General features: G+C 39.3%; 4 protein-coding genes across 5 annotated transcripts; 2 read left to right on the plus strand and 2 right to left on the minus strand.

Moving 5' to 3' along the window:
• Positions 1 to 2,157: 2,157 nt before the first annotated feature.
• Positions 2,158 to 4,617, minus strand: LOC126582717 (uncharacterized). The gene is made up of 2 exons (XM_050246895.1): positions 2,777 to 4,617; positions 2,158 to 2,689 (listed from the first exon to the last, which is right to left on the minus strand). The coding sequence occupies exon 1, from the start codon at positions 4,177 to 4,179 to the stop codon at positions 2,821 to 2,823; it is 1,359 nt and encodes a 452-aa protein (XP_050102852.1). The 5' UTR covers positions 4,180 to 4,617; the 3' UTR covers positions 2,158 to 2,689; positions 2,777 to 2,820.
• A 686-nt stretch (positions 4,618 to 5,303) lies between these two features.
• On the minus strand, positions 5,304 to 7,131 carry LOC126582719 (40S ribosomal protein S19-3-like). Its single transcript, XM_050246897.1, has 4 exons — positions 6,937 to 7,131; positions 6,041 to 6,131; positions 5,753 to 5,936; positions 5,304 to 5,642 (listed from the first exon to the last, which is right to left on the minus strand). The coding sequence occupies exons 1-4, from the start codon at positions 7,018 to 7,020 to the stop codon at positions 5,570 to 5,572; spliced, it is 432 nt and encodes a 143-aa protein (XP_050102854.1). The 5' UTR covers positions 7,021 to 7,131; the 3' UTR covers positions 5,304 to 5,569.
• Positions 7,132 to 7,294: 163 nt separating this feature from the next.
• Positions 7,295 to 11,159, plus strand: LOC126582712 (probable mitochondrial-processing peptidase subunit beta, mitochondrial). The gene is made up of 9 exons (XM_050246888.1): positions 7,295 to 8,036; positions 8,414 to 8,578; positions 8,751 to 8,888; positions 8,984 to 9,135; positions 9,254 to 9,362; positions 9,801 to 9,899; positions 10,092 to 10,157; positions 10,527 to 10,634; positions 10,757 to 11,159. Exons 1-9 carry the CDS (start codon positions 7,362 to 7,364, stop codon positions 10,841 to 10,843), a joined length of 1,599 nt encoding a protein of 532 aa, XP_050102845.1. The 5' UTR covers positions 7,295 to 7,361; the 3' UTR covers positions 10,844 to 11,159.
• Positions 11,160 to 12,622: 1,463 nt separating this feature from the next.
• On the plus strand, positions 12,623 to 14,951 carry LOC126582214 (biotin carboxyl carrier protein of acetyl-CoA carboxylase 2, chloroplastic). Of its 2 annotated transcripts, XM_050246268.1 has the most exons (8): positions 12,623 to 13,052; positions 13,517 to 13,570; positions 13,655 to 13,809; positions 13,912 to 14,215; positions 14,342 to 14,413; positions 14,519 to 14,584; positions 14,661 to 14,698; positions 14,797 to 14,951. In XM_050246268.1, the coding sequence occupies exons 1-7, from the start codon at positions 12,894 to 12,896 to the stop codon at positions 14,682 to 14,684; spliced, it is 834 nt and encodes a 277-aa protein (XP_050102225.1). In that variant the 5' UTR covers positions 12,623 to 12,893; the 3' UTR covers positions 14,685 to 14,698; positions 14,797 to 14,951. The 2 variants fall into 2 exon arrangements, with proteins under 2 accessions (XP_050102225.1, XP_050102224.1); XM_050246267.1 differs by having other exon boundaries at positions 12,624 to 13,052; positions 14,661 to 14,951.
• The last annotated feature ends 23 nt before the right edge of the window (positions 14,952 to 14,974 follow it).

Below are 14,974 nucleotides of genomic sequence, written 5' to 3' on the forward strand. Positions count from 1 at the left end.
TATTCAACAAGCTCCCAACGGATGATCAACTTCAGCGCAGAGGCATCCCGCTGGCTCCAATATGCCAACTATGTCACAAGAATTCTGAATCTATTGACCATTTATTTCTCTAGCTGTGAATTTGCACAATGTGCTTGGCGTTGGCTAGCTACCCAATTTGGCACTATTATTCCACCTACGGGCTCCCTCTCTGATTTATGGCTTGTTTTTCTGTCAAAGCGGTTTTCTCCACATCTTCGCAATGTCTGGATAGCTTCAGGGTTTTTCTTACTAATGGCTATTTGGAAGATGCGTAATAAAGTGAAGTTTGAAGGCAAACCTCCCTCATTCTCACGTCTCTGCCGCTCCACCTTGGCCTGGATTAGGCAGGTTGGAGCTCTCACCCCTGGCCATGTACGAGGCATTTTGGATAGGCAACTTTTAGTTTCTCTTGGAATATCGCCTAACTCCTGTAAAGCTCCTTCTATTGTCCCTGTTCTTTGGCACCCCCCTCATTTTTCTTGGGTTAAAGTGAATACTGATGGCCTTGCTAAAGGTAATCCGGGTCCTGCGGCATGTGGCGGGGTTTTTCGTGACTCTGCAGGTTATTTTCTTGGTGGTTTCTCCCTAAGCTTGGGCCATCGTACTTCTTTCTATGCGGAGCTCCTTGCTGTCGAATTGGCCCACGCGCGGGGCTGGCAAAATTTATGGCTTGAAAGCGACTCTTCTAGTGTAATATCATGTTTTGCTTTTGGATCTTTCTCTCCCCCTTGGTCTCTCCAGACACGCTAGAACAATTGTACTCTCCATTTGCAGAACATGGGTTTTCGTTGCTCTCATATTTTTCGAGAAGGGAATGTTGTTGCTGACAAATTAGCCAATTTAGGGCTTCTATCATCTTCACTTGTTTGGCATTCCACTCCCCCTATAGAGATCCTTCCTCCTCTGCACTCAGATTTCTTGGGCATGCCAACCTACAGGTTTGTCTCCTCTTCTTGATGTGTGTTCTCCTTTCTTTTCCTAACCTTTTTGGATTCCCTTTTGTTTTGCAGCTTGTCTTGCAGGTTATTACCTTTTAGGTTTATAGAGGGGCTTGGGTTTATGTCCGCCCAGTCTTTTCCTTGTATTTTCTTTTCCAAGAGGGGTACGGTCTATGTCCCCCCCTCTTTTGTATTTCCTTTCTCAAAAGGGGTAAGGTGCATGTCCCCCCCTTTTTTGTATTTCCTTTCTCTTGTTCTATGAGGGGTTAGGTTTATGTCCCCCCCTGTCTAGGTGTATCTTCTTTTTTCTTATCAATAAATTTCCCTCGTACCGCCGAGGTTCTCCGAAAAAAAAAAAAAAAAAAAAAACTAGGAAACCACAATGACTAGCGGATGAAATTATAGCTTTCTTACCAATTATCATGTTAAACTTTTGGTATGAAAAATTTATTGTCATTATCTTTATCATGCCAAACTTTTGGTATACTAAATTTCGATACGTCAAATAGTTCGGTTGGCATGGTAGGGTAATGACGATGTTATTCTTATTAGCCCAAAATGTCTTTTCCGTTGATGACACTTAAATCAAACTTGAACTTGATTCCCTTATGCCCTTTGGTAAAAAATATCGCCACTTTACACTCTGAAACTCGATTTTTGTATAACTTTGGCAGTATTCCGTCCATTCCATCAAAATAACGTTAAGTATGGTGACATGTAAGAGTATTACAGTAATTTTGGCTGTTAGAACGGACCATCAGAAGCCCACCCATGAATTAAAACTACAAATTAAGAACTAGCTAGCATATGAAATTTGATTTTCTTATTGAGATCTGCAACAAGTTTGCTAGGTCTCCTCCACCATCTTATTGGGCTTTAGCATATGAACAAACCCATCAGCTACTAGAGTTTCCTCCTACTTGTTTCTGATATGCCTTTTTATCTTGCGATACTCATTCAGAATGCTAAACACAGACTTAAACCGGCAAGTCTCAGAACATGAAATTGCAACACAAAGAGTTTCGTTACTTCACGACCTCGACAGGAACAAGAACACAAAACCAGATATTACAGGCTCTTTGATTCCAAATCAAACAATTTCGAGGATGACAAACTATCGATCAACTACTAAGCTAGTCTATTTGGTTTCTTTCATGGTCTTGTCTCGATGATTCTTCACTTGTTAGAGATAGGACAGAGCTTGGATATAAAGCATGAAGAAGACAATGATTTGTGATCTCATGGGAAAACCGACTAGTATCCTAAATCAAGAAAAAATATCTCGTCGTTTAGCATTAATACGAAATCATCTCATCATCACACGTTCATTTAGCGTAATCTAACAATAATTACTTAGTAATGTAATTTACACTAAAATTTACAAACAAATCGGCAGTCTTGAACTATCATCTTTACAGAATGATGATTTGAGCATAGGTCATTACTTCCTTTAGCTTTTCATGGACTAATGCCCTGCCTTTTTCTTTCCAAAGTGAATTTGATTCATAATACAAAGCCTCCACCCACACTCCAGCACCATCATAGTATTTTCCGTAGGGATCGATTACCATTTTCTCGAGCATCATTGCATTTCTCAGGATACAAATGGCAAGCTCGATCTCACATGGTGTATATTGAAATCCTTGGAACTTAACTTCTCTCAGATGACAATGTTTGATTCCAGCAAAGTTCTCTATGTCCTGTTGTTCCTTACGGAAAGGCGATACTTCCTGCAAAAACAGAGAATTTATGTAGTTATACATAGAGGGTTTAGGGACAAATATTTGGCATACAACGTAAACTTTTTTATTACTAACCGTTACTACAAGTTCTTCCAAAAGGGGTGCAGCATTCAGAAATTTCAGAACCCACACGAGGTCAGGTTCATTCGAAAAAATATCCAACTCCAGTTTCTTGAGGCTTCTGAATGTTGGTACCTCCCAAACTCTAAAAGCAGCACACGTCTGCAGATGAAGAGTCTCAAGCCCAGGAAACCACGCAAATTGATACATCCAGTGCCACGAACGAAAACAAATTTTTTTTGGCCGTGGAGGTTTGATGGCAACAAATCTACTTGAAACAGTTCTAAGGAAGCAAGATTTACTAGAGAAATATAAACTGTTTTTAGATACTTGCAGTTTACCAGTTTCAAATCATTCAGTCGATGTGATGGACTCTCAATAATTAAATCTTGGCCCAACTTGCAACTCTTTAAGGTCAAGCTTTCAAGCAACAAACAGTCGGAGAGAAGACGTGCCACAGGAATTTCGTCTGCAATTCTACACAGATACAGACTAGTTAGCTGATTGAATCCGTCGAAACCAGGTGGTAGTCTTAGAACACATCTAGCCATGGACAAATTCTTTAGAGTTGATGCTGCCTTCAACTCTGAAAGCAACCAGCACGGGAAAACATAATAATTATATGTATGTTCCCTGTCCGAGCACCTATATAAATGAAGATGAATCACTTCAACTCCCTTTGTAATTGCAAAACGAATCCATTCATTGAGGAAGGCAGCAGAAAATCTGTCCAGAAAGAATTCCACTTTGAAAGAGTCCAACTTCTTGCCGTGGTGTAGCTGCAAAACTTTATTCACACATCTTACGAAGCTTTCTCTTTGATAATATACATTTATCAAGGATGGACGACAATCGTTAAATCCATCTTCAGGCAGTTTATCCATTCGTTCAGGAAGTCCGACTCCGAAAATGTTTGGGACGTCAAACGTAAGATTGGCCCTTGTTAGTATGGGACGCAACGTCCCAAGGTACCTCCACCAACGGCATACCAAGCTACTAGTATCCACTGCATCTTTTATGGTTAACAATGAAAATACAGATGACAGTATGCAATCCGGCAACTCATTGATAGAGACAGTACAAATACGATAGAGACAGTACAAATTTTCTGTTATATATATATATATATACATACATCTGTCTAATATGTAGGTAGGGCAGGCAATCATCTGATGCTCTCTCTTGAGCGCAAAAGAAAAATAATAAAACAAAAGCTTAAAAGAAACAGAACTTACAGTTACAGTTAGTTCTAGGGTTGGGCACGAGTCGGTTCGGTCGCGTTCCACCGCAGCAGAACCGTCAGTCTGACGGACCACCACTGCATGGTTTGGTTTGGTTTGGTCCAGCAGCAGTTTAACAGGTGCAAAGAAGGATCGGAACCAAAATGTAAACCTTGCAAATATTCTACTTATAACCATCGGCCTAGAGAATTGCTCAGCCTAAACAAAGTATTTCACAATTCTACACAACTCCAAGACATTTATTTTTCCCCATAAGTAGGCATTTATAGAGAACCAAAATACTAGTTTTCTTTTTTGTCAACAAAATACAAGCCTAGCTGAATAAAAAAACTAAATCAAATAAGTAAACCTAATTCTTGTAGAACAAGGAAACCTATATATATATTATATCTTAGAAGTAAAATACAATTCCCAAACTTTACCAATCTCGATTACTTTCCTTTTTTTTAATTATCCAACTTATATATGGAGAGTGTGTGATTAGCAGACCAATCACGAAGTGGTGAGGTCTAACATTATATAAACCGACGAGAGAATATTTACTCACCACCATAACTATGATGTATGTTTACCATACGCCTAATTATCTGCCACGTGTCATTTTACTTAGCTCTAGTTATCTTTCACATTAGATATTTACCTTTTCAATTTTGAAAAAAAATAAACCAAAATTAAGTGAAAAGACACGTGACAAATGATTAGGTGTATGATGGGGATACACCATAGTTATGATGGTGAGCAAAAATGCTCCTATAAACTAATAACCGTAACTAGTGGTTTCCTTATAGGTAATGCTAGAGACACTAAACGTTTAAACTAAATTTGCAAACTAAATAATGTGTCACCAATAAGAAATAAGCACGTTAATCAACACTTAAGTAATAATTCAATAATCAACAACTACAATTCATTTAGTTTACAAATTTTAGTTTAAAATTTTAGCCTCCCATTACTCTTTTCTTATTATTTACCAATCATGCTAGTGAAAATAAATTTGTAGACAAAATTTGCAAACTAAATGATGTTTACAAATATAAAATGAACACGTTTATCAACACTTAGTAATAATCCAATAATCAACTTATATAATTCAATTTACAAAATTTTATCTACAAATTTAATCCTTGACATTACACTTACCCTCGTATCTCTTTTGTTAAATATATATCCAACTATTTAATCAATTTTCTGCATAATTTTGGTAGCGGCTAAGAGAAAATGTAATTAGACCACAATTTCACACCACATGATGCGGCGGCTGGGGTTGCTATGCCACATCATATTACCAATTATTTAGACTCCCGTTGCAATGTCATCAGCTGGTTCTATTTTTTAAGGTAACAAAATATTATAGCACAATTTAGATGATGATCCGAAGAAATAAAGATAGTCAAAACATGGATGAAGTTCCCACAGAAAGAAAAACAAAAGATGTCAAACCGGCTATAACAAAACAAAACTCATGTTTCCCTCACAACATATTGCAACATCCCTTTCAACTAAATCAAATTGGAACCTAAAATTATAGAATTTGGTAGTGCCCGCGCGGTTCTAAGAAATCCGTAGCTCATGGTGTAATCACAATTCGTCCGGCAACTTGGTCAAGATCGCGTTGACCGTTAGATGTGATTTTCCTCCCTCTGTCACAAGTTCAAAGTTCAAACCAAAGGTCAAAAATCAAGCAAATGCTGCTAAACACAAGCTAACGTCGAAAACCAGTTTATAGACGATATATCAAGGAAGCACTCACCCCTTTGGGTCAACATCAACGATGTTCATTTTCTGTAACTGTTGGAGAATGTGTCGGGCAATAGCACCACTGCTCTCGCAGAAATGTGGCGGACGACTTCCATTCCTCTGGCTTCCACCATAAATCCTGCGGAAGGCACCAACACCGAGTCCTCCCCTCAAGTAGATCTTCCTTGCCATGGAGGCTGCACATTATTGAAAGTCACATTGTCAATACCACAAACAACAAACAATTTGAGAAACATACACAAATAAGTACAATGACAATCAAAAGCAAAAGAATGCTCACCAGCTCTGACATAGTACCAGTCAGGATCATAAGGAGCCAACTCCTTGAATCTTGCGGTCTTAACGATATCAGTCCATGGAGGAAGCTCAACCTGCTCACAGACATCACAAGAACAAGCAAATCGCTAAGAATTACAGAAAATCACAGATAAGTACACACTCGAAATAAGCAAATCACAGAAAATTACACCTCCAAAAAATTTGAAAATCCTAAATGAACTTAACTGAACCAAAACTCAACAACTGTACATAAAATGAACAGAGCAGCTTCCTAAAGAACACAACAAAAATCATCCAGAACAGCATAATCTAGCACAAGATCTTATTAGTTCGAAAAGATTTGTACATTACAAAACTGTTATTAGTTTATAACACATTGACCACCGAATCAAAAATTATTCAGGCAAACAAAATACACGAAAAAAATGAGAAAATCGATGAAATACACGACCGACCATAAACAAGGCAATGATTCAAACATATATATATAGCCCAATAAGGTAAATTAGACGATTCATAACAAGTTGGAAATGCATTAGCCACGACATATCAAACTAATCACAAGTCAGCTACCATTTCAACAAAATAGTGTAAAGTTCCTCATTTTTCTAGAAACAATAGTTAGTTACAAGCAAAAGAAGCAAAGGAGCATCATTTTCCGTGAGTTTTCTATTAATTTTCCCACATTTTCCCGGAATCCAAACAAGGGGTGTAGTAGACTAGACACAAGTCAGCTACGATTTCAACAAAGTAGTGTAAATGTTCAAACTTTCTATCATTTTTCTAAAACATAGATAAAAAAAAACATCAAAGGCAAAAGGGTTTAGTTTCCTAAGAAATTTTCTAATGGTTTTCTATCATTTTCTCGGAATCCAAACAGGGGTTTAGTGGAAATACCTTGCCAGATCGCTTCAGATGGGCGGCGTAAGCCTTAACAAATTCGTGAGGGGAGACATCCTTCACAGTTTTCGCAGTCGCCATTGCTGGAAATCAGAGAGAAGCAGTGCGAGCGCCTCTGAACTGATGCGATATAATACCGAGGAGGCTGACGAAGACGATGGCTCTCTCTCTCTCTCTCTAGGGTTTCTCGTTCTGCTTTCGCAGTTTATTTATAGCTCTTTCGTTCTGTCGATTTGGGCCGCTTTATTTGAGGCCCAACTTCTGAGTTTCACGCAAAATAATGGGCCTATGAAAAAGGCCCAATTTAGCGAACGACGTCGTAATAGGTGTTTCGTTGCTTATTTGAACAGCTGAGCCTCTGGAATTGTAGTACGCAGTTTCCCCCAAACCGAAACCCTAGAAGGCCTCTGACTGAGACAGCCATGGCGATGAAGCACCTTCTTACAACCCTAGCTTGCCGACGGCCCCACAGACCGCCGGCTGCTCTAACAGCAGCCGTTCGATCCCAGTCAACCTCACCCGCCGTCGCCACGTCATCTTCATCCCCATCCCTACCCTCCCCTCCTCCACCAACCGCCATGGTCTACGATCGATTGGCCGAGGAAGTCAAATCGAAGATCAAAAGGCTCGAGAATCCGGACCCGAGGTTCCTCAAGTACGGGTCGCCCCACCCGAGTCTCACGGACCACAGCCACATCCTCACCGCACCCGAGACACGTGTCACCACGCTCCCCAACGGCCTCCGGGTCGCCACCGAGTCGAACCTCGCGTCTAAGACCGCCACCGTCGGGGTCTGGATCGACGCCGGGTCAAGGTTCGAGAACGACGAGACCAACGGCACCGCACATTTCTTGGAGCACATGATCTTCAAGGGGACGGAGCAGAGGACCGCGCGTGATCTCGAGGAGGAGGTCGAGAACATGGGAGGCCATTTGAATGCGTACACATCGAGGGAGCAGACCACGTACTATGCCAAGGTGCTCCATTCAGATGTGCCAAAAGCGCTTTCGATTTTAGCTGATATCTTGCAGAACTCCAAGTTCGATGATGACCGGATTTTGCGCGAGCGCGATGTGATTTTAAGGGAAATGGAGGAGGTAATCTCATAAAAATTTATACTTTTGGGAAATTGGTTTCGGGTATTAGTGATTTTCCATGTTAGTTTGAATTTAAATAGTATTCAAAGCAACTTGATTTAATAGGAAAGTTGTGAACTTTAATGAGAAAATGTTTCTAGATATATGCATTGATTAGGTACACTCTTTAAACTTGAACGGGACATTTCGCAGTAGCTTGTGAAAACTTACGTATTGCCTCTTATTGTGTGACTTGTATGAAGAACATTGATAGGATAGGGATCCGAAAACTAGGGTCATATAAGAGTTGAGGAAGCTATTAAAAGTAATATACATTAGGCAAAATTGTTCCTTACTGTTTTCAAATAAATGTTTATACCATTGCTTTGGTAATGCAGGTTGAGAAACAACCCGATGAAGTCATTTTTGACCATCTGCATGCAACTGCATTCCAGTACTCTCCTCTAGCCAGAACTATTCTTGGACCTTCTGACAACATTAAGACCATCTCCAAAGAGCATCTTCAGAACTATATCAAAACACATTACACTGCTCCCAGAATGGTAAAGCAAGATTTATGAATTTTTGTTCGTGCAATATAGCAAAGCATGCAACTGGTGTTGTCGTTGTCCTTTGGCATTACTTTACATGACATGTTGATAATGAGGAATTTGTTTTCACAAGTGACTCTGTTTTCACAAATGACTGTCCTGAGCTTAACTTGTTCTATTTTAGGTTATTGCTGCTTCAGGAGCTATTAAGCATGAAGATCTTGTTGGTTCAGTTAAGGGTTTGTTTACTAAACTGTCTGGAGATCCTGCCACGGCCAGTCAGTTGGTTGCGGAAGAACCTTCCTTTTTCACTGGTTCTGAGGTAATGCTTGTATCCTGGAAAATTACCTTTTATCTACTATTTAATTGTTTACTTTCTCTTATAATATTCATTTCTATTAATGTTGTGAAAATCAGGTCAGAATTGTGGATGATGACTTGCCTTTGGCACATTTTGCGGTTGCATTCAGCGGAGCGTCTTGGACAGATCCAGACTCTATTCCTCTAATGGTCATGCAGGCAATGTTGGGCTCATGGAATAAAAATGTTGGTGGTGGAAAGCACATGGGGTGAGCACTTTTACATGGTTTTCAACTTCTGTAGATTGGATATTTGATTTTAACTTTTAAGAGTTTATCTCTTTGAAAAACATGCAATGACTAGTTTTTGCTGCTTTCTTGTAAACAGTTCAGAGCTGGCACAGAGGGTTGCCATTAATGACATTGCAGAAAACTATATGGCTTTCAACACCAACTACAAGGATACTGGCTTATTTGGTGTTTTTGCTACTGCTAAGGTGAGGGTGCCATCTGTAATAAAAAAAAACATTAATTCAGCTTAATTACTTCGTTTCAACAAATTTTGGACTTCTTATTCTGGTCTGTAGTACCATTGTTCTTACTTGAGAATTGAGAAATATCAGCTGTTTGATGTTAGATAAGCTTTCCAGGATTAGGAATTGGGATTAATTTTTTACGTTGAACGCCAAGGAGGAGTTGTGCACTTTGGAAGGAGTTAGTGTATTTTTATTTGGGAAAGGAAGAGGGAAAGTGGGAGGAGCCATGATCACCTAACCAATTCTCTCTCTCCTCTTCTCGCTCTCTATCTATATCTTTCTTCCCCCTTCCCTCTTCCACTCACTTTGAATAGGCGCTAGCACATGTTTACTTATACATTACTAACCTACTCATATTAATTTACTTCTGACTCATATTGTGTTTTCTTTTAATTCCAGGAGGATTGCTTAGATGATTTGGCCTATGCAATTATGTATGAGGTAACCAAGTTAGTTTATCGAGTTTCAGAAGCTGATGTTATTCGTGCGCGCAATCAGGTATTGCTAGATCTCTAACTCTGTCTGTCCCACTACTAGATTTATGCTTTCTAAATCTATTATAATTGTTTGTATTTTTGTATTGTTGTTGGTATCAAATACATTCACGTTCTCATTTGGTCGTTACATTACGTGTTATTGAACATATCTCTATAAATAAGTTGCCACTTACCCTTGTTCCTTTCCTGGCAGTTGAAATCTTCTCTCCTCCTTCACTTGGATGGGACAAGTGCCGTAGCTGAAGATATTGGACGCCAGGTACCTTTTCCTTCTCATAGAGAAATAATGATGAGAGCAATCAGGTTGAACATTCGAGTAGCTAATTGGATCCAATCACCGGAGACCTGAAATGATTACCAAAGCTTTTCTTAAGCTTATGAATTAATACAGTTCTATTACTTACGAGATACTAAAAGGGAAATAAGATCCTAGTGCTTCTCATAGAAGCTCTTCATTGCATTCCCTGAAATGGGCATATGTTCACTGGCTGCTCCATTATCGTTATCAAAGACTCGAAAACTGTTGCCGATAGTTGTTTTCTAGTGTTTGTAGGAGCAGAGTGCAAGAAATAATTTGTCCTACTCAAAGCTGATTCTGTCTATTTTATTTTGATTTGTGGTTTTGCAGCTACTTACATATGGTCGAAGAATCCCGTTAGCCGAAATGTGTGCTCGAATCGATTCTGTTGATGCAAGCACCATCAAACGTGTTGCAAACCGGTTTATCTATGACAGGGTATGACTACAATCTGTTACAGCACTTGTCCCAAGTGCTAATACATTAGACTGTTTCCTAAAAACCTCGTAATATCATAGAACCGAACGCTCATCCTTCTGCTTGTTGCTTGCTCTCATCAGGATATTGCAATTGCAGCCATGGGTCCCGTCACAAAATTGCCCGACTACAACTGGTTCAGACGCCGCACCTACTGGAACAGATACTAAGCTCCTAGTTTCTCTTTCCATTGATTATTTCATAACTGCCCTTCACGATCGATCCGGTCTTGGAATATTGTGCTGCTTTTATGCAATTTAATCATCGGCCTCGGAGAGAGCTATTGAAGGCTGGTGTATTTTTGTTCCCCCCACCCCCGCCCCCCAAAATATGTTATAGCTTCTCTCACTGTTAGTAACATTTGCATTTCATTTAATAAGCCTCGACGACTGCGAACGAATGTGATTTGCCGGATAAAAATTTTCCATATGTGTTTGTACTGATCTCTGCAATCTGTGAATAAAACTTCAAATCTATTTGGTTTAACGAACGGTCGAATTAGTAGCTCAACTGTCACCTTGTAGCATGCTGCCGACTTGGAAGGTCGAAATTGTTTTCTCAATTTGGTAATTTTTGTTTGGAAAAATAAGAGCCTGTTTGTTATCTTATTTGAAAATTTTTATCATTTCTCAAAATATTTTTTAAGAACATTTCTGGAAAACAATTTTTTTGTCTTCAAGCGCAGACAGCAGCATCGTTTGAGGCCTGCGATTGAGTTCGAAGTACGTCCTGCCTTGTCAAAGCCATCGACAAGTTTAAAGCTGTTTTTGTCTTGTGATGATTGGCTTGCCTGCCTACAAAGGGCTAATAGGAATGTATTTTTGCTCATCACATTTTTGTAATGGAGGAGTATTGTTCAATTTATGTGTTTACTAAGACTAAGGATTTGAGGTGTCCCACACCTGGGAAGGCATCGAAAAAGCCAAAAGTATTTCAGTCTACTTCTTATTACAGTTAAATGATACACGTTCTCTCAAGAATTTCAACTAAGGGATTATTCATACTTTTGCCAGCCTTGTGCCTCAAACCCAAAGATCATACAGCATACCTGACTTGTAATCTTACCGTGGTTACTTCATACTTTACTCTTGGTTATTATCCTTTCTTCTCTTTAAAAAAGTTAAATCATTTATTATATGAGAATCAAACTGATGAATATTGAATAAAAAACTTGAAGTTTTCAGTGTAAAGGCCTTAGACTATCGATTAACACATGAAGAGATTTTTCAGTGTGCTCGGAATACGGGATAGAATAACACGTCATTATACAATTAGATGAACACTTAAAAAAAAAAAATCCTCCAATTGTACAAACGGTGTTCCATCCCGTTTTTCGGTCACAGAAAAATCACTCCAACACATGAAAGCTTATAAATTTTGCATTTCACTAGTATGTCCAGTATATTTATTGAAATGAAGTGATACCCATATTGCATTTATTAAATGGGTTAATTAATCAATTAAACAGTAATGATTTGCTGGGATGGAAATTGGAGGAAATATATCATTTTTGGATCTCTTCCACCAAAGTCATCAGATCAAATGACCTGGACTTTTGAAATTTCATTTAATAGCAAAAAATTATAGCTTTTAAAGAATTAAAACAAATAGATCATTGGATGAAATTTCAAAAATCCGAATTACTTAATCCGGTGACATTGGTGGAAGAAATTCGGAAAGTATCTCTTTCGGAAATAGGATAGTCATGATTTCATAAATGGTCAAAAAGATGAAAAGCCAACGGACACCACCCAAACCTTTGGAGAGTTGGAGGGAAACCCTACACATTTGCCACTGCTATCTCAATGTGGATATGTAGGCCAGTAGGGGTAGGGCTTTCTAGAGAGAGAAACAGGCGCGTGAGTTGTTAGCTGTTAGTTGAAGAGGGTGGGCGTTTCAAATGGCCTCTCTCTCTCTCTCTCTCTCTCTCTCTCTCTCTCTTCACATTGTAAGTATCGGAAAACAAAACAAACACATTGTGATTAAGTGGAGAAAATTACACATAACATTGAACATCCAGTCCCTTCCTCCCCTCTCTCAGATTTCTCAGTCCCCAATACCCAAACAAAAACCCACCTCTTGGATCTCATCGCCCCTCCATACCCTACAAATTTCCCATTTCCCATTCCCTTGCCGCTTCAGATCCCACCTCCCCATTTCCCCATTCCCAATTCCCCCTTCAGCCATCTCTGCTTTTGCTTTGCTTCACACTACACTCCAATGGCTTCCTTCACTGTTCCCTGTCCCAAGGCTTGCTCCACCCCCGTTACCCGCCTCGGCTCCTCCGCCCAGCCGTCACAGCCGCAGCAGCACCTCCTCTCCTTCCACAACTGCCTCAATCGCTGCCCCATTCCCTCTCTGCAGATTTCTGGCCTTCAGGTTTGATTAATTCCGCGTACCCTTTACTTTTTTAAGCTTTGTTTGTTTCAATTTCATTGCTTTTTGTGTTTTCATGCTTTAATTTTGTGTTTTGCTCAAGCGGGTATTGTTTGTATAGGTTGTATATCTTCGTTTCTGAAGCTTCCTGAATATAAAATTAATAAGTTGAATTTAAGACGTGGGAAATGTTGTTGGTGTGTGTTGAAATTCGTGTGGTTGAAGAATTGTTGGTTATATTACAGTTAGGATTTTCATTGAGCTGTGACCCAGTAATGGTTTGTCTTTGGATTAAACCAGCAAGCTTCTTGGACCGATAAATGATTTGCTTTTGCTATGATCATACTCTATGTTTTCATTTTCAATATGTTTTTGTAGCAGTGACTGTTCTACGTATCACAATCTAGATTTTACGTGAAAGATTGCAGCTATTAATTGTTTTCTGATCGTATGGTTAACTCGTGTAGAGCACGGTCAGGAAGCAATCTTCTTCCTGGAAGGTGCAGGCACAGCTTAATGAGGTAAAACTGTTTGGAGTCAGTTTAGTAGGTGGGATTTGGAACATCGTGTGTGAAATTATAATTGATTACTTTCTGAATCCAAAGGTTGCAGCTGAGAAATCCCCAAATTCTGTACCCATAAACAACAAGAAGTCTGAAGATGGATCACCGGAAGGGAAAGGCGAGTCTTCCAGTCAAACCAATATTCCAGATGCAGCATCAATTTCCGCATTCATGGCTCAAGTATCAGACCTTATTAAGTAAGTTGCTGCAAATTTTGTTTGTAATTGGTTTCCATATACCGTCAACTATGTTTTGGATGCCAATTATTTTCATTAACATGATACCATTTTTGTGAGCAGGTTAGTGGATTCGAGAGACATTGTGGAGCTGGAAATGAAGCAACTAGATTTAGAGCTTGTGATTAGAAAAAAAGAAGCATTGGCGCCACCACCACCAGCTCCAGCTTCCCAACAACCAGCACAATATTATTCCATGCCACCACCTCAACCAGCAGCAGCAGCTCCTCCTCCAGCACCCGGTCCACCAGCACCTGCACTACCCGCCCCTGCAAAGACAAGCACATCATCTCACCCTCCACTGAAATGCCCCATGGCTGGAACCTTTTACCGCTGTCCTGCACCTGGTGAACCACCTTTTGTAAAGGCAAGTGTCTTTACTTAGCTATAAAAGCTTGAGTTCCAAGAGATATGGGAGATGACAAAACACTTTTTATTTTATTTTATCAGACACTTGCATTTGTCCTAATTGTTTACTCAAATAAATGCTCAGGTTGGAGATAAAGTTCAGAAAGGTCAAGTCATTTGCATCATTGAGGCCATGAAATTGATGAACGAAATTGAGGTTCGTTTTTACTCTGTTTTAATTTAATTGATGTTATGCGCTGATTATGGCTTTACTTTCATTGGAAAATGTTCTCAACTAATTGTTCCTTTCATCCTTCTACAGGCTGATCAATCTGGAACCGTTGCTGAGATACTGGTAGAAGATGGGAAACCAGTCAGTGTAGACACGGTAAGTAATCTTAAAACCTCTCATAAGTACTCTCGAACAATCTGTTTATCTAAGAAATTTTTCTGCTTCTGTGCAGCCTCTTTTTGTCATAGTACCTTGAGAGCTTTGAGCAAGGTTCGGAAGAATTTTTTTTTGAAGCTTTTTGGTGATAAAATTACGTTTCGGACATTTATCTTCTCTTGTAACTTAAATCTATATAATGTTTGTTTCAGTTTCTGGACAAATCGTCGAAATTCACAAGTTTTAGAGTTTTAGGGACGGGCCATGGTGTGTTGTCAAAGATGTCAGGCAATGTGCTTTCCTGAAACGTAATTTTATGCCTTCTTTCTTTAACTACTTTGCTAGATATAAAATTATTTTACATACATTCAGCTTCTTTGTTTGCAACGT

The sequence above is a fragment of the Malus sylvestris genome, chromosome 9, assembly GCF_916048215.2.
Source record: "Malus sylvestris chromosome 9, drMalSylv7.2, whole genome shotgun sequence".
NCBI lineage: Eukaryota > Viridiplantae > Streptophyta > Magnoliopsida > Rosales > Rosaceae > Malus > Malus sylvestris.

Bases quoted from the DNA above. Each gene is read 5' to 3' on its own strand.
- LOC126582717 (XM_050246895.1), bottom strand. From the start codon at position 4,179: ATGGTTATAAGTAGAATATTTGCAAGGTTTACATTTTGGTTCCGATCC.
- LOC126582719 (XM_050246897.1), bottom strand. From the start codon at position 7,020: ATGGCGACTGCGAAAACTGTGAAGGATGTCTCCCCTCACGAATTTGTT. The intron at 6,132-6,936 runs GTATTTCCACTA...GTCTGTGAGCAG, and splicing joins ATCTGAAGCGATCTGGCAAG to GTTGAGCTTCCTCCATGGAC. The intron at 5,937-6,040 runs GTGAGCATTCTT...AATAATGTGCAG, and splicing joins CTGGTACTATGTCAGAGCTG to CCTCCATGGCAAGGAAGATC.
- LOC126582712 (XM_050246888.1), top strand. From the start codon at position 7,362: ATGGCGATGAAGCACCTTCTTACAACCCTAGCTTGCCGACGGCCCCAC. The intron at 8,889-8,983 runs GTAATGCTTGTA...TGTGAAAATCAG, and splicing joins CCTTTTTCACTGGTTCTGAG to GTCAGAATTGTGGATGATGA. The intron at 10,635-10,756 runs GTATGACTACAA...TGCTCTCATCAG, and splicing joins ACCGGTTTATCTATGACAGG to GATATTGCAATTGCAGCCAT.
- LOC126582214 (XM_050246268.1), top strand. From the start codon at position 12,894: ATGGCTTCCTTCACTGTTCCCTGTCCCAAGGCTTGCTCCACCCCCGTT. The intron at 13,053-13,516 runs GTTTGATTAATT...TAACTCGTGTAG, and splicing joins TGCAGATTTCTGGCCTTCAG to AGCACGGTCAGGAAGCAATC. The intron at 14,414-14,518 runs GTTCGTTTTTAC...ATCCTTCTACAG, and splicing joins AATTGATGAACGAAATTGAG to GCTGATCAATCTGGAACCGT.